Consider the following 18,359-nt stretch of genomic DNA (forward strand, 5'->3'; position numbering starts at 1 on the left):
TAATAAAAAATAACGCAGCCTTGAAAAAAGATTTGTGATGGAAATGTGTTTTGGTTACTGGTAATACTTTCCAATAAACACGTTAACACATAACATATACAATTTCAGTGAGTGTTTTTCATACATATCAATATGACATTCTTTGCTTGCTGCATATGATATATGTTATCTTACAAATAAATTGAATTATGTGTGCAGAAGCTCAAACTGTCTTATTTAACATTCCACTCTGTGTACATGCTTTTGGGTGCACTCCATTCCTTGGCTGCCACTCAATTACTATTTTTGTTGTTGCTGTAACTTGCAAATCTGCCCATTCTGAAGATCTGTGAAAAAGAGCTTCATAACTCATCGGATTCCTCCAGCATAAATATTCTGATTCTGTCTATCCTTGACCACCGGCCATCATCCCTTCTAGCAATGTTTGAGGTATATCTTTAACCAGTCTATTAGAATGGTTGGCTACGTACGGTGCAAAATAATTTCAACATTGGGCAGTCCTCGGGTTACGAACCTAATTGGTGACCTGAGACTCGTTCGTAAGGGCGGAACACAATAATGGGCTACAGCGATTCCTTGACTTTCGTCCACTTTCGTCGCTTCGCTCTTTCGGCCGTTTGCAACTATAACCACATGTCAAATTTCAATTATAACCACGTGTCAAATTTCAATTATAACCACGTGTCAAATTTCAATTATAACCACGTGTCAAATTTCAATTATAACCACGTGTCAAATTTAGTCCACGTGGCTTTCCTCTTTCGTCCGATTTCATCCCAAACCTTCCACGACGTTCTTGCCATGCATCATATTTTTCGTTCAGTCTTTGAATAGAAGTCGTTCAGTGAGCATTTACTACTCTAATGAGCCAAGAATGTCTGTGTGTCCCGTGCGTGACGTCAATCCATTTCGACCAGCCCCCCTCATTAATAACCATGAACAGGTGACGTCCTCCACATGGACCCCCGCTCCTTAACAATCATGAGTGGGTGACGTCACTCCACATGGAGCACCCGCTCCCCTCATTAATAATCATGAGCATGTGCCGTCACTCCACATCGAACAGCCCCCCTAATTAATAATTAGCGGGTGACGTCACTCCACATGAGGGGCGAGGCGCCTCCTCCCCCCTCCTCAGCGTCAACTCACAACCCTCACTACAAAGGCAGAACCCTCACGTCATCACGTCACGTGATCTCCGTCACGCTGTTGAGACATCAAAGTAAAAAGGACGTCGTGATGAACAAGGGATTATAATCTTAAAATGAAATAAGTCTGTCACCGCGCCCTTACAAATTGCACACGCATTGATGCAGTGAATATCACGTCCGCGGTCTGCTTTTCGCTTGCAAGTTTCAGATTTACTGCAATACACCCATACTGTAAACAATTAAATTATTTCTGTGATACAAGTATAATACTACAGTGTTCATAGTTATTTTCGTGATTATAAAACACGTGTACACTATTCATACTATGCAAATTTTTGTGATTACTGCAAAACACTAAATTTTTGTGCTTTAATATATTCATGATGGGTCCTAAGTGTGGTGATAGTAAAGCTAAAATAACCCATAAGGTTCTCAATTTGAAAGAAACGTTTGATATACTCAAACTTACTGAGCAAGGATAAATAAAGGCTCTGCTTTGACGTCAAATTCGTCCATGCTCTTGTCCCGAACCAGACGAAAGTAAGAGGTGTTCCTGTATGTAAATGCCCATACCGTCAGTGTTATGAAATGTTATAGTTCAGCAAACACGGAAGGATTGTTAAACTCATAACTAATAAGAAATATTGTACATTTGCATGTAACACTGTAAACAATACGCTATAGTAAATAAAGCATAGAGTAATATTTATATATATTTAAAAAACTGGTTTATTTTTCACTGATGCTAGCCTGTCGTGAGAAGGGGGGGTAATGAGTCGACACAATTGTACAAAGACAAAGATCCCCCGTATAGCCTTAACAGACTGTAGGGGCAAGTGCTGTTAGCGAGCACCTATGAAGGCCGGATCGGCACACGAGGGGGTGGGTAGCCAGCACCACGCCCGACCGCCTTTGTCTCCCCAGTGGCGATGTTTACACACCGCACCAGGTACTCATTTGAGGCTGAGTCGACCTAGGGGAGGCCCGGGACCGGTTCAGATAATCGTCACTGGTGTTGGCCGTGAGCGGGAATCGAACCCGAGTCGCCAGATTCATAGCGCAGCGCGCTAACCGCTACACTACCGCTCCCCACAATTGTACACACACACACGTGCGCGCGCACACACACAAACACTCCCTGAGCGAGCCGGCTCATTCCATCTCGCAGAGGATGGCTCCTCTGAACAAAATAGCTCCACGGTTCAGTTTGCAATTGCGACCTCGCGTTTTAAGTTGATTTGATAAAAAAAATCCATGGAAGCTCGTTTCGTAAGTATGGGCGTTCGTAAGTCGGGCGTTCTTAAGTCGATGACTGCATGTATATACATACTGTGTATGTTCTGTAATCCATGTGTTCCTCTTTCTGTCTCTCAATGTAATTTCAAGCATACATCTATACAAGCTTTTGCAATTTTAAGTTTTTGTTCCTTGTCATTGGGATAAGTATATAGGTATTTTTGTGTTCTCACAGAGGAGTACCTATTTTATTGGCTCCAAAGGTATAACGGGCTGAATCAAACCTTTACTGGGATATGAACTGACAATCTTCCAACTGTGGGGTTAGCATATGGACGTATTGGCGGTACACCGGTGCAGCATAACACATCGGTCCTCAGAAAATTCTAAAATTAAAATTTGAATCTGAAATTTTGTTTATCAGTCTGTAATTGACCCTGTCATCGAGTTTGACTTTAATTGGGTCGAGACCACGCCATTTGGTTGGGCTTTGAGCAACAGCAGAAGCAGCAGCTCCCTTGGCGTTGACTTACGAGCCTGAGGTGAGACTCGAGCATCATCATCTTCGTCGTCGTGTTGACCCGCCGATGGATAGTACGGCAAGACTTACAGCCGCTTTTCCATTCGACCACGTGACACGAGTCAAAATCTTTTGATGCCACCGTCCGCCAAGAAACGATTCCGGATATGAATCAAGGAACCGTCCGGCCAAGTTTAAGGCACGAGTCAAAACGTACTATTTGGTTCTTTCGGTAGAGTCACGTAGGTATAAAATACATTTTAAAATTAGTTTTTCGGTAAAGTTACGTAGGTATAAAATAAAATAAATGTTATACCTACGTGATTTTACCGAAATAACCAAAGAGTATGGATCCCTGCAGTCACGAAAACTGCAAATCTAGATTGAGTCAAAACCAGGCTGGGTTGCTATATGGGAAGAGGCTGTGTGAAGCATCATGTTCAGCTGCTCATGACATTCGTCTTCCGAGTGCTTCGACACCATGAGAACTGATTTTGACGCACCTCTAAATTTTCTGTTCGGGGTTTCCGAATGTCGCGAATATATATAATTATTGCTAAAAATTGTTTTTCATATACCACGCACCGGTGTACCGCCAATACGTTCATATGCCCGTTAGATACTCCAGTATAGTGAACAGCAAATAAGTGCGTGCGACTCTTTATTTCACAGATATGTCATTGTAAACATTTTTGGATAATGTTTGTGTATATTTAAAGCAGACATCACTACAAATATAAACAACTTTCTTGAACTTAACAATGGAATATGTTGGAGGAGTTAATGATTTTCCACAAGGCCTACGCACAGCTGTAACGACATTTGGCATTTAGCCTTTACAATGAAAAGCCAAGCACATCACAGCGCACGTGCTTACACAACTAACAGTGACTCTTATGAGTTACCTTCAGTCACTTTTACAAACGTGGGCAGCCCTTTGCAAGTGTAAACGTCAGAACGTTGTGCAGCCATAACATCTTGGAGAAAGTCCTAATTATGTCAAGCCATTGCTTGCATCACTCGTGGAAATCTGCTGGGCAGATGTGAGTACACTTGAGAACATGTTTCATATTCATTGCTTTGTTGCTCAGTTTTTTTTTACTTTTAATTTCCATCGTTAACAAAGCAAAACATGAAGACAAAAGTGATTCATTTAATTTTAAATAGAGGTCTAAAGAAATCTGCAGGGAGCCCGGATTCACATTTGCTTTAAGTTAACATTGCTTGTGCAGAAAATTGCATTTAAAAGAAAAAAATCAGTCTGTTGTATATTACCAGCTCTTTTAGGTTAAAAATACAATTTGCATAAAATTGGAAACATTGGAGCTTTTGCAGATTGAAAAAAATCACTTCACGCAGACACGAACAAGTTTAGATTTAATTTATCATTAATTAAAAAGTCCGAGTAACACTTTAAACATATACACAGTGAAAAGGAATACAGTACTGGTGGATCCTATTTTTCCATGTATGTTCGTGCATTTTCCTTATCACGCACAAGAAATATGTGGACAAATGCAAACAGGGCAACATTGTCACTAACCTCTATGCCTACAGTACTGAATTCTGAGTGAGTCATCTGTGGAGACAGACGTGACTGCTGCTCAGGTGCCACCATTATTACCTTCGACCATTGCGGACCAACTGTACCATCCAGACCGCCACCTGTCGCACCGAGCCCTCTGGACTTTCATGAATATAAGGACCGCCGGTGGGGCCACCCAGGACCATCATCGAGACCACAGGAAACTCCACCAGGACCACTACTGGAGAGTAGTGTCAACACCAGCAGGATTACTGGGAATGTCACCACCAAAACCAGGGCCACCGGAAGGATCACCAGGGCCGCAGAACCATAAAGGCCATCAGAGGCAATCACGAGGGCCACCACTAGCAGGACCACTGGGACCACCAGGAAGTCGGTGGCAAGATGTTAACTACCTTGCCTGGCATACAGGAAGTCGTGGGTTTGATCCCGACCCTGACGCCTGCATATTTGGAGTTTGCACGTTCTCCCCGTGGTTACATGGATTTTTTTTTCCCCTTCACGTTTAGAAACATGCGTTTAGAGTATTTGGTTGCTAAACATTTCCACATGATAAGCCACTTCGTTGAGCTATCATTTGTGGCCAGATCGCTTCTGAAAAGAGCTCAATAGCTCAGTGGCCTTGTCTGGTAAAAAAAAATAGTTTAGTTTTTGTAGTTTAAATTAAGTAGCCAGTGTTATTTAACTATATATGATTTCTGAATAATTAAAACTGTCAGCGTTAAACATTCGATGAATATGCATTACGACGCTTGTGAACTGAGGAAGGCTTCATTGAGTCTCAAGACTATTTTCAGCAAAGTTTTGTCAAGTTCTTCGATTTGGGCTAATGTTGATGTCTGTGTAATCTCAATTGAGTCATTTACAGGTACGTTTTCAGCATTCAGATGTTTGACCAATACCAGTGACATTGTATCATCTTGAACTTTGGGAAGAAACTGGAGAACCCAAAGGAGACCCATGGGAGAAAAGGAGGTGGGGGGGGCATCCAAACTCCACAGAGGAAGGCGTCCGAGTCAGGAATTGATCCCAGGGACTTCTTGTTGTGAACCACCGGTGTTGAGACTGCGCCATCCTGCCACCCATATGATGGAAATATTTGAATGTACACTCAGCTATAATGTTGGCGGCAATACATAATAACGTTGGCAGGCCGGAAAGTTCGGCCGATGAATTTGACAGCTTATTATGTTTAGCAACATTTTATAATTAAGACGAAACGCCCAACCAAATTGAGAATGACAAGAACGTGGATTCACTTCACAAAACTATTTAGCATTCAGCATTGCCTTGAACCACATTCTGAACAGCTTGTAAATGCCACTTATGTTATAATAGACGTAAAAAGGTAAAAAATGCATTAGCATTCCTTTCGAGCTTAAGGTTTTACACGCGTTCATTAATGTTCATGCCGTTACTAATATGGGTATTGATGAGAAGTGATATGCAATCCTGAAAGTGGGAGACATTTGGCTTAAAGTAAAACGGGCTGTGGTCGGGGTTGCCACCTCTACGGTACAAAAAAACACCAGGACATATCGTGGGAAGGTCTCACAATACCAAATGAGGAGAGAACTACATGCACATGCAGTTTTGAGTCCTGCATTATTATGCAACTTATAAAAAAACGGCACTTACAGATTTCCCAAATAAAATTGCCTCACAAGCAGGATCATTCCAGGAAAACCGATTTTCAACTTGAAATCCAGAGCGATAGACACACTTTTCGACAACAAAGTGAGCGCTGGGTGCTGCTCTTCTCCTATATGTGGCCTCCATCCGATTGTGGACATTTCCACAAACGCAAGGTTGGAGAGGCCCACTCTCTCTCCTGAGGACACTCATCCAGAGAAACATCCGTGGTGCCAGCAGGGCCTATCAGGGAGCCTTCCACACTTCACACGGCCTAAAGTGCACCTAGCCTGGCACAATTAGTGGCCGATGACTGCTGTTGTTGGTGGGACGAGGGGCACGGGAAGGTGAGGCTGGGGGGTTGGATCTCCCGAGATCGGCGTTCTGTTAGTTAAGGGGTGTAAATGATTCGTGGTGGGAGCCAGGTGGGGCCAGATTTGGCTTTGCTCGGTCGTGTTAGTTGAAGGGAATCATTGGGGAACCCCGAGGGATCAGCGCTGGTCTGGCATTGGTGTTGTTGAGGGCGCGTCAGCGTTGTGTGGTGATGTTTTCATCGCGAATGACCGTGGCTGCCACGTTGTTGTTGGTGTGCGGAGTCGTTGGCAGAGAGGTGGGGACGATTTTAGAAACAACCTTTGCCCGCCACCCCCCCCCCCCCCTGAAACAGCCTTTACACAATTGTTATAATAGTTTACCCTTAGAGGGCATCCTTGTGTGTACTGACTTTATCAAAGTTATGTATGTTTAACTTATTTCGCACCGTACGTAGCCAACCGTGCGAATCGGAGGTGCGGGGGAAGGACAACAAACTAAACACAAAAAAGGTGAAAAGCAAGCGATGGCATTGTCCCTGCAGTAAAGAAGGTCAGCGTGTGTTAAGCTGACACATCTGCTAAAACACTCAATGCAGGATTGCAGGACAGAACACTTTTCAGTCACTAAATGATCGATACAGGCATCCGCGATCGCATAGGACCCCATTAGGTATGTCATCTGTGAACGGCATTGCTCGTTCAACGCACATGTGGTGCACTCGCAGGGCAGGATTTACAGTGTTCCCTTTTTTTCGTGTGCTAAATTGAGCATGGTCCGATGGGACAACGGCCTGCGTAATAACACGCTTCCTCTGTTTAATGTACCTACTACCCTCGTTTTGCACTCAAGTTCTCCCTCCCCCAAACCCTCTGGATGCCTCGTAAATTGCGAGACTCTTCTTCCTGTCCACAATTCGCCCATCTATCATGTTTATGGCGGGCGTTCTCCGCACGTCGAGATGGCAGTCAGATTGCAAAGATCAAAGCCTTTGCTCGGCTCAAGCCACCCGATACCCAGAACGGCCTCAATTACCCCCCTTGCCCTCACCGGGGGAGCCGGCTTCTGTGTGTAATGGACAAGGGGGGCACCTGTCTCAACACACGTCTTCGCCTCCACCACACGACCTTTCCACGCCCCCTGACACCACCCCTCCTTCTACGTCTTCCAAACTGCCATGCAATGGCCACACTCCCATGCCATCAGGCATCGCACGTGGAATCGTTGTTACATGGGCAGTGAACTAAGTTTTTATATCTTCACTATTTTAAGTTGACTCCTGTACTGTATATATACAAAGGTCCAGTCAAAGTGGTTACCTAAACTGAAATATTGTATGAAGTCTCGCTGAAATTTACGCAGTTGAAATTTTAACAATGAGAAAAATGTATGTTTTTAAGAACCTAAAGTGAATCGAAATTTGGTTCGTTAATTCCAATCCAAACTCAAGAGTTTGCCCAATCTGAATTTTATATTTAGCATTTCGTAATGTGCAATTCGTGTGGAAGATATATAGTAATTCTGCTGTAGCTCTATATCACAGGACACACATGCATGTTGGGAACAATGGTGCATTGACATCATGGGACCTCCTTTGCCAGTACCAAAATATGAGAATACGTTCTTCCCCTTTTATCTGGCAACAAAACAGGTGTTAAGTTGTTAAAACACCAAACTGAAATTTTTTGCAAGGAATCATGTGTGCATTAACCACAATACTTGTGGTCAAAATGCAAAAAAACTCTGATAATATATGCATTCAATCTTGATTTGAAGCTTTTGTGACTGCAGGAATCCATACTCTGATTCTTTCGGTAAAGTCACGTTGGTAGAAAAAATAATAGATCAAAACGTTTCGATCGCCACACAAGCAATCGTCTTCATCGTCTTCCTGAAGACGATTGCTCATGGGACCTCCTTTGCATTGGGTAGGGTTTTAGCTGCGATTCCATTTTCTTAATCAATGCCCATGTTTCTGATTCACGTCATAGCAGGCAGTAAGCATTCATACAATATTTAAAATAAATTACTTCCAAGGACACATGCACGTCGGAAGGCATTACAGAATTCATGGATGATTTCATGGGACCCTAGAGAAAGTTTAACATGCTAGACAGGAGATAGTATAAATCTGTACACTTTATCTTCATGTTGGCCTATTTATGGGTATCAATGTTTTTAATTATCTATGATTACGTGTCCACAAGCATATAGTTTAATACCAATTCCAGTACTTAATCCAGGGAAAGTGTATTGTGTTGCTAATTATAACATGTTCATAAGGATTACGATTCATTTATATTGTGGCTAACTATATTTGGAAATATTTGCAAAACGTTGTACTTTCAATATCCCACTCTAAAGAGTTTCAGCGAAATATTTGGTAAAATGCAAAGTTTTAATTTTGTGGCATACAGGCAGCGTTTGATATTGAACAGAATTAGCTCCCTACTGCTTGGCCTTCATTCCCAGAGGCCACTACAATAAATCTAGCGTCACATTTGCGGGAATGGTGCACTGCCAGCCTCTTAAACTCTGTCCATGTGACAGCTTTTATAAAAAAAAATTCCTGTTGACCTTTTGAGCTTTTCTTGAAAGACAATCCCTGCTGCTGTTTTCATGGTGCTTTCCCATCCCAGAATTCTCAAGTCCGTATGAGTTTGTGTAAAACAAACAAAAACAGCACACGCAAGAATGTAAAGTTTCGATATAACCCTTTCACATTTCATCAGCTGCAGATGAGAATTACATTCATGAGCGATTCTTAAGAATAAAATCACGATTTATGAAACAAATAAAAACTTTGAACACTGGCCACAAATTTAAGCCATCCTTTTTGAAAAACCAAAGCACCTCGAGATATGCTGGTTAGTTAATTAAATATTAATTTGGCACTTAAACATTATACTCGGTGTGGAAGTATCTTACGCAATGTTAATACAACTATTCGCAAGTTCATGAAACGTCACGTATTTAAAAGTGTGAGATTGCATTAATCATGTATAAAAAAATCTTTAACTAGAGAGTTCGAAGACTTTTCTACATTGAACAAACTGTTTTGGCAGTTAAATTTACGTCAGTGGTTTTAAGAGTGACAAATATAAAGTGTATATATATTTAACCCGGATAAAAGTGCAATGAAACATTCACTTTAAAAGGAAGGTAATGTGCAATGTATGTCCCCTTATCCGATTTGATTTGGGTTGGTGATCAGTGCGGATCCTATTATCCGTGTTTGCCTGTGCATTTGACTCTTGTTATCCATGTGGAAAAGCATGGATAAATAATCGGAAGAACTTTCCACCACTTCCGGCTTACTTATCTTATCCATGCAACAGCTCGGACTATAGGAGGTAATAGGAAGAATGACACCCGTCCACTTTAGGGTCATTTTGGGTCAGGACAAGCCCACGAATCACAGTGATACTGGAATTGCCATAATTTCGAGGTCACTGCTGTTGTTCACACGATCACAGGTATCGCTGTCATGGCAATGACGCGGGGCAAATCATTATCATCATCACCATCATCATCACATCAATCACCAGCATTATCATAAATATAATGTAGCTGAATACAGAACTAGTCAACCAGACAGTGAATAACCCAGCACTCATCAATACATCGCCATCATTACCACCACCAGCATCAATAACATTACGAGCATAACCATCAATGAAACAATGAAATCAGCTCATATGTCAATGCTGTATGGATTTTTGCATTACAGGAATGTAAGAGATGGAAATGGCTTGGGGAGGCCTTCATCCAACAGTGGATAGATTATGGCTGATGGTGATGGAAGCTTGATCGGTAAAGGTATCCCTCAACCAGATTTTGAAGTCCCAATTTCCGGAGTAAGTCAAATGCACTGATTACCGCAGCACCTGTTCAAATAAATATACTCGTGTAAATACAGGGGACTGCATGTACAGTTGTGTACAAGCACAGATCAACAAAACCTCTCGAAGATCATCGTAAACATCTGCTGTAGGTTAAAATGTTGGGCTATGGCTATCGTTGGAACAAAGAAGGCATGAAGGATTAGTCTAGCTAGTTAACACAATGCTATTATAAAGTTGCGTCAGCGAGTTTGCATGTTGTCATATAACACTTCGAGACATTTCACACGAAACAGTTTTTAGATTAATCTGAAAATATATGAAAATCTGGCCTGGATATAATTTCAGATAATCTAATTGTTTTGGATCCAAAAATGCCACATCACTTGGGTGACATCACATTCACATTTTTCTCACCAAAATTGCAGCCACGTGACATCCTTCTTTATGTAACATGTCACATTTTCTTTACATTGAAACGCTTTTAAATAAAAACTAAAAAAAATATTTTTTACCGATGGAACTTCATGGTAAACTTAAAATTCAACATTTAACATTGCAAAATTATGAAAATGTTTACATTTAGTGCATTATATAAATGTAATCAATCAGAACAAGAACATACATTTTTATATTGGGCCTAAAAATTAAAGAATATATTTGAAAAAACAAACGAAATCTGAAACGTATTCCTAGTTGCAACGTGTTTCTCACCCAATGGGTCAGAATACATTAAGAATGTCATTTCGATTGAAATGAGAAGCCCACAACTAAAAATGAAACAAGGTCACCTCGATGCCCTCCGTGGGTGTGACACTACACATGGAGCCTTGTAGACACAGCACTGCGGTACATGAAGGCAAGACTGGCGCCAAGAGTTATGTGGAACCAATCACAGCGTGTACTTGAGCAGAGGTCAGAGCGACAACCCAGGGAGCCGGAATTGAGGCATTATTCTCTTTGATTGGGAGCACATTGCAGGCAATCTTTGATTCATAGAGAAAATGGCTTTTGAGAACTTCATTTCTATTCTCTGAAAATTCATTTAAAACATAGTACAAACTTTTCTCTTATCCTGGACGATTTGTTCCTGAGATATTTCAGCCTACAGAAGGCAGGGACATTAAATGCATATTCGTCGACTAAATTCTATGTTTGGTAACAAAAATACATAAAACAAAGTGCCCCGTGTATTCTATGTAATGACCAAGAGGTCTGCAGTGGATGTTAACATCCTTTTACACTGATCACAAGATAAGTTTTGCCAGTGCAATAAATTAACAATTTTGAAAACCTGCATGCAACCAAAACTATCCTATATTAGAAGTACAATTACAAATTGTTATCTTACACCATGATTGATTTAAGAGATTAGGAACACTTTAATAAAGCAATCACTTGTATGAATTAGTGATAAAGGCAACTGGAACAATGTGAAATCTTTACACAGTTACAGGTACTGTAGATGGGCTTAATATTCTGTCATGAATGTAATGCATGTATACATGAACTGAATCACATTTTTACATCACTAAAATTACATTGACACTATGTGGTGAAATGTTCTGTACAAAGAAAGCAAAAAACAATGTTCAGTAAACATCATTCAAATAACCACGTGTATAACCTTGTGGTTGTGAAATAATGTGTGAAAAGTCAGCCAACACTGTTTAGTGTAAAAAAAAACAGACTGCAGATCCTTGGTGACACCTGCTGACCAATAGTGGGTACCAAAACTTTTGTTTGTAAGTGTTAATATTTGAATTGCCAGTGAACGTCACAGTAACCACCACAAGGCAAGAGCCAATTTATATTTGATAGGGTGGGTGACCAGCACCATGTTTGGCCGCCTTTGTCTCCCCAGCGCTGCTGTTTTCTGGGCTAAATATGTTGAGCAATTGCCGCTATATACTTCCCTTAGTATACACGTACTAAATCACTTAGCATGTTGTACGAGTGCAAAACATGTACACAATATAAAATATTTAGACACAGCTATAGATATGCATTATTTATTTAACAATATTATTGTAAACGACTTTACATAGGTTTCTTCCATCAAGCCTGGTGCCTTAAATGTTAAAAATAATTCCGAAGCAATACCATACAACTTTAGAATTGTACAAATAAACATACAAGATGGTCATTATACACCGATTACATTCGTTTCACTGCGGTAATCCATGAGTAAAAGCACTTGTTCCAGACAAAAGTGTATAAAATAAATATATATACAAGGTTGTAGCTTGTCCATTACGATATGCTGATGCATTCACTATAAATATTGCTGTGAAGGCCCACTGCCGCCGATCCAAGGACAGGTCATATCACCGCCTGGTAGCGACGAGTGCATAGCAGCGCGGTGATGTCAGCGGATGGAACATCTGCACCAGGGCTGCTTGGCTTACACAATCCTGCAAACGCACGAGCAGATAAAAAAGGATTCCACGTACACATTGGACTTTTCTCGTATCGCAACAGCTCATGGCAACAAATAACAAAGCTGCACAGAAATAAATATAGCGTCAGCTTCTTAATGTTATTCATTTACTCTTCCGTATGTTGTCTGTTTATGTTTTCCGCAATGTATGTGGCCGTTCGAATTTCCTCCTGCCGACTACTTCGCGTGTCGTTCTTCACCGCTGAACGGTGCATTTATGTTTTTCTAGAGTGTCTGGTTGCATGTCAACAATATCGCACAGAAATTCAAAAGCCAATTAATTTCCGAGGCTCAAAAAGCATGGACCAGTGCTCATCTTCATTAACAGGCTTGAACCAGAGGTGGACATACCACATTCCTATGGCAGGCTGGTTTATCAATTGGTAACCTACAATTGATATTGCACAAGGTGGTGCTAATTTTATTACCACAAAAAAATATGAATAATGCTATCATTATTACCACACTTGCAACGGGAACTGTAACATCCACTGTGAAGCAGACGGCTTATTTTTAATGGTTAACAACACCCGCAGTAATAACCAGGGTGGCCACTGGAATTGAACCATGATGCTCTGCAACAAAAATCTGGGTCCTTTCTCTGTTCCTAATGGGCAGAGTATGCATAATGTTTGCAGATTACAGCTGTTACAGCTGAACGAGACAAAACATTCACACATTCGTGCAGTTGCCGACAGGGCTGAAAATACCAGTGTGCTTCTGCTCGAAATCGTAGGTGGCTGAAATGAATCCAAGTCAAAGATGTCTGTGGTCTAATGATGCCCTGACAAGGGCATCATTAGCCCACTGTTCCAGTTAGCCACGTAACACACACAATACACATACGGCTGACTTTTAGAATGATGGGGCAGGTGCCCTTAAGGCACGCGGCTGCTGTAGAAGACAACATGTAGCCTTTAAATCCCCAGTGCAGGTGTTGATATAACTGCTTCAGCTACCAATGTGAGGCTTCGTAAAGCTCGTCGAGGATTGTGCAAGACAGATACAGTGAGGGAAAAAAGTATTGATCCCCTGCTGATTTTGTACGTTTGCCCACTGACAAAGAAATGATCAGTCTATAATTTTAACGCTAGGTTTATTTGAACAGGGAGAGACAGAATAATAACAAAAAAATCCAGAAAAACGCATGTCAAAAATGTTATAAATTGATTTGCATTTTAATGAGGGACATAAGTATTTTACCCCTCTGCAAAACATGACTTAGTACTTGGTGGCAAAACCCTTGTTGGCAATCACAGAGGTCAAACGTTTCTTGTAGTTGGCCACCAGGTTTGCACACATCTCAGGAGGGATTTTGTCCCACTCCTCTTTGTATTACTTTTGGTTCAGTCCTGTACCTGTTCTAAGAGAAAGCACAGTCTGTCCATTAGGATGATGCCCTCAACGCAAGGAGCAAGAATCACCTTGAGCTGTTCACAGAGGAGAGAAAAATAATGCACGTAAATCAGTGCACACTCGTACAAGAAGAAGCATTGCCAAGTCCACGTGTTTTACGAATGTGACCAAACTGTGAAGTGTGGCCTGATAAACAGGGTGCGTCACCCTACCATGTTAAAGGCCTCCATCTCTGGCAAGCGAGGGAGGAATTTGCTGTAGTAATCTTGAATGTCAGCATCACTCAACTGAGAATACAATAACATGCAAAGTCACGTTGTTATATTGTACAAAGCAGGACAAGCACACACACACACATGATTGACGCATTTCAGACTTAGGAATACCTTTAAGAAAGGCAGTGCACGAGCTGTTATATGGCATAAGTAGAACATTTCTGAGCACAATTCTTTCAGATGCTTACCATATCGGGGTAAGGTGCAGCCCCCTGCACTTACTTGCTCATGCCACTGCTGGCCAAAGTGCCACTACTAGAGGAAGCTCAAGAGCAGTGGTTCTCAACCCGGGGTAAGCGGATCCCTGGGGGTACGTGGTAATGTCCCAGGGGGTACACGAGTTGATTTATGAATGTGTGAAATAAATATCATACACGAGACATTGGTGAATAGAGTATGAATATGCTATGGATCTGCCAATATAAAATAACTACAATAAAGTTGAAATCCATATGGTAACCGATAACGATATAAAATACCATTCTAAACTCATTGATCATAAACAATGTGGTTTCCAAGAGTAACCAGTGAGCACGAACAAATTACGTTACGTGTAGCAGAGCGTCCGTTAATTTTTGTTTAATTTGCTTGCTTGTTAGGATACTTCACAAAATTGACAATTGGTTCAAATATTGATGTTCGTTATTCATACATTGATTGTTCAGAACCATGTTGGGTCAGGCAAGGGGGTATATTTGGTTGAAACAAATTTCAAATAGGGGTACAGTAGCAGAAAAGGTTTGAGAACCACTGCTCTAGAAAAACCGAGATTGTATTTGGCCACCTCATCCACACTGAGCAGACATTGAAAGAGATGGGAGTACCCACACTTTACCCCATTACACACGACCTGCCAAGCAACTGGTGTAACCACGTGTACTGCTGCGAGAACAGAGACGGGTGGATTTAAAACGCTTGCCCACACTTTCAACGGCCGTACTGGGGATATGGAATGTCCAGTGCAAGTGTACTAACCATTAAATCCGCACCGATTCTTAAATGTGAGTGATGCACATTGACCAACCTTTGAGTCATCCAATTCCAACTTCTGCAGCGCCTTTCTGGTGTAATCCAGAAATGAGGTAGACTTTCCGTATGTCTTGCCCACACGCTTGGTGCTAGAGGGATCAGTGATGACAAACACGTTTGAACCTTTCATCAAATTCCCCAAAAATTGACTCCCGACAACACATGTAAAGAAGATAAAACCTCAGTAAGTGTACCAATAAGCCATGACTAGGATGTTCAGGATGTTCATAAACGTAAACCAATTTTGGTGGATGATGCACATAACAAATTGTATATGTTCAAACCACTTTACTAAAAGTGCGTCACATATATTTCATATACTATGTCTGCTCAAGGCCAGGGTCTCAAAAGTGCCAGCTACATACTCTGAAATTGGAATTATCCCTATAAACCACCTAACCACATTTTTAACTCGTGCTTTCTAAGCATATGACGATGTATGTATGATGAACTTCTTTCGCACCGTTCGTAGCCAACCATGCTAATCGGAGGTACAGGGGAAAGACAATAAACGAAACACAACAAACAGACCAAGAGAAATGAGTTTAAATATAGACTTCCTAATATCGTAAGAAAGAGCGTTCCAAAGGGCCGTAGAAGTGGAATTGAAAGCGCGCGATGTGTTGACCGTCTTGTAGTTTGCTAGTGGGAGCTGAGCACACACTGTTGTGGGCAGCGATAATTCTACCTGCTGAGGCTCCCATAATGGTCTTCAATGAGCACCTGCAGCACCGCTCGATAGAACAGTGACTCAGTGAGCAACTGCCAAAAAAGGAGCAATAAATTAGTTTAACAATAACGCACAACACAAAACTTTATTAGTCTTGTCCTCTTTTATCACATACCGGTAACTTCTTGAGACTGCAATTGCTGCTGTATGTTATTTTCACACAATCGAGCAATTTACTGCCGACAATAATAAGTGCTCCCCTCAGACTATTTACGCTTCTTACTTTATTTAAAATAGCCACTTGCGTGCACGTGCTTCGCATGCTCTGCCTAACTCAATATTTTTATTCTTAGATTTTTTTCATTGCTGTTCCTCATGTCCTGTTAAGTGATGCCCTCAATTGAATGTTGAAGCACCTACCTTGTGTTGAATTTTTAAAATTATTGGTGTTCTGTATTTTTTTTAATTATTGTTTAACATGTAGGCTTTCACGACCAATATTATTCATATTAAAGGTTTTTTTTTTACATTCACGTGATCTAACCTAAATGAAAAAACTTTATTACGACTAATTATTGTTGTTCCGTATTTTTAATCACTAAGGTTCTGTATCCTTACGCCGTGACATACAGTACTCCGCAAGTCTCTCTTGCAAAGCAGCTCACCCGCGTCGCCAAATAAAATGGAACTGAACACATTTTATTAAAATAAATACTGAATTACATTCTGTAATAAGCTGGACAAAATAGCAAAATGTAGGGTTTTATTGCCCATTAAAGTTTTCTAATAGCATGCACGTAATTAATTGCAAACATCTTAACGTGGTCTAGCAAAAGTGGTTAAAGTGCATAAGTTGCCCACATAGCCTCATCCGGCTTTCATAATCAAAACACTGAGGTGTGCTGACAGCTGCTTTCAAAGCCAGTTACAATCACGTATTGGTCACGTAAAGGGATTTAACAACATGTTTCTAAGCAATAACTGCTGGAGCCATTTTGCTATGTGCAATGAAAGACTAATGTTCAGATTCAACAGAACCTGAATGTTGGATTCAGAAGTACTTAGTGACACTGCGATCAAATGTGCATTTGCATCTTCAATAATTATCTGATGGTCTGTATTCTCTCCTACTGCGATGTTAATTTGAAATGTGCAAAGCTGGAAAAAAACATTTCATTTTCCACTGGCAAGACTGCTGTAAACTATCATCTATCATTTTACATTCAATTTAAGAGGTGATAAAGTTACACCCAACGCAACTGTCACATTCAATAATGCTGACGTGAATGTTTGCTGCAGATCATTTACATATGTTGCACTGTCACTTTGGATTGTACAATCTCATGTGCATTGCATCTATTTTATATGCCCTACCAATTATACACTATTCCATACATCAAACCACTGAATGGAAAGCATGAATGATTACCACTAGAAATGTATCCTAACTCATAATCAGAATGTTTGAATCAATTACAAAAATACGGCCTTTGTAGATACTCCCATAAAATGAAACTCAACTGGATCAAATTATGTCGGGGAAGATGCCACAGTCAAATTGCTCCCACATTCAAATGCACATGGGGTGGCTCTCATTTCTGTTGGTAGCCATGTGTCAGTGGTGAAAGCCTCACATTCATATTATAGGATTCATTCTCTCCTGAAGACAACCACGGTTAACTACCCACAAAGTTGAACTAATTTCATTGCCCTTGGAGGGGTGATGTGCTGAGTTGTTCCCCAACCGTGGTTATAACAAATAGTGCAGTGCAGGAGCACCGAAGAGCGAAATTGAATCAGCTTTCCCTTGAGCACATGGGGGCGAGTGCTTTCCCATACCAGTGTTTAGACAATTACCACAATTAGTAGTCGGCTAGCTTTGACGGATGTGGTCATTTATGCATCCTAGTGTTATACGAAATGTAACCTCTACTTCGTTCAGTATTCATAAAAGCTCAAACAGAAAGACATTAAATCGTACCCCCTTTCCAGAAGTAACTCGTTCGGGTGCCTGAAAACAAAACCACAACATTCACAATGATGACCATGGAGACTGGAAACGTTCGAGACAATTGCAGTTGAAATGAAGATAAGAGCACAGTGATCTCTGTGTTATCCGATTCTATGCAGGGGCAGATCCAATTCATCGTGTTTATCTGTGAAAACTACTTCATTGACCAATGTGGTGACGTGTGAACAAACACAAAGAATACCATTCATTCGTGAGTGCTTTCAGGTCACCCTTCGTGTACATGCTATCGGTATAGCGGAATTAATTTAGTACCTCTGGAAGATCACTTTCTGGTGGTCAGCCCGCTACCCTATAGGTCCCGAGTCAACTTTTGTTTAG

The 18,359-nt window shown here is 41.0% G+C and overlaps 1 protein-coding gene across 2 annotated transcripts in view; it reads right to left on the reverse strand.

Annotated features, from left to right (window-relative positions):
* Positions 1 to 4,273: 4,273 nt before the first annotated feature.
* The window catches only part of METTL25 (methyltransferase like 25), a 43,247-nt gene continuing 29,161 nt past the window's right edge, over positions 4,274 to 18,359 (reverse strand). The window contains exons 8-13 of one of the 2 annotated variants that reach the window (XM_032948791.2): positions 17,991 to 18,020; positions 16,028 to 16,101; positions 15,335 to 15,428; positions 14,248 to 14,322; positions 14,038 to 14,109; positions 4,274 to 12,653 (exon numbers count right to left, since the gene is read on the reverse strand). In XM_032948791.2, coding sequence (XP_032804682.2) covers positions 12,567 to 12,653; positions 14,038 to 14,109; positions 14,248 to 14,322; positions 15,335 to 15,428; positions 16,028 to 16,101; positions 17,991 to 18,020 — 432 coding nt within the window. In that variant the 3' untranslated portion in view covers positions 4,274 to 12,566. Of the gene's footprint in view, positions 12,654 to 14,037; positions 14,110 to 14,247; positions 14,323 to 15,334; positions 15,429 to 16,027; positions 16,102 to 17,990; positions 18,021 to 18,359 lie in introns of those variants that run through there. The other variant, XR_004402479.2, reaches the window with a different exon arrangement.

This window comes from Petromyzon marinus, chromosome 7 (assembly GCF_048934315.1).
Source record: "Petromyzon marinus isolate PM22_M1 ecotype Great Lakes invasive population chromosome 7, UKy_Petmar_22M1.pri1.0, whole genome shotgun sequence".
NCBI classification, from domain to species: domain Eukaryota; kingdom Metazoa; phylum Chordata; class Hyperoartia; order Petromyzontiformes; family Petromyzontidae; genus Petromyzon; species Petromyzon marinus.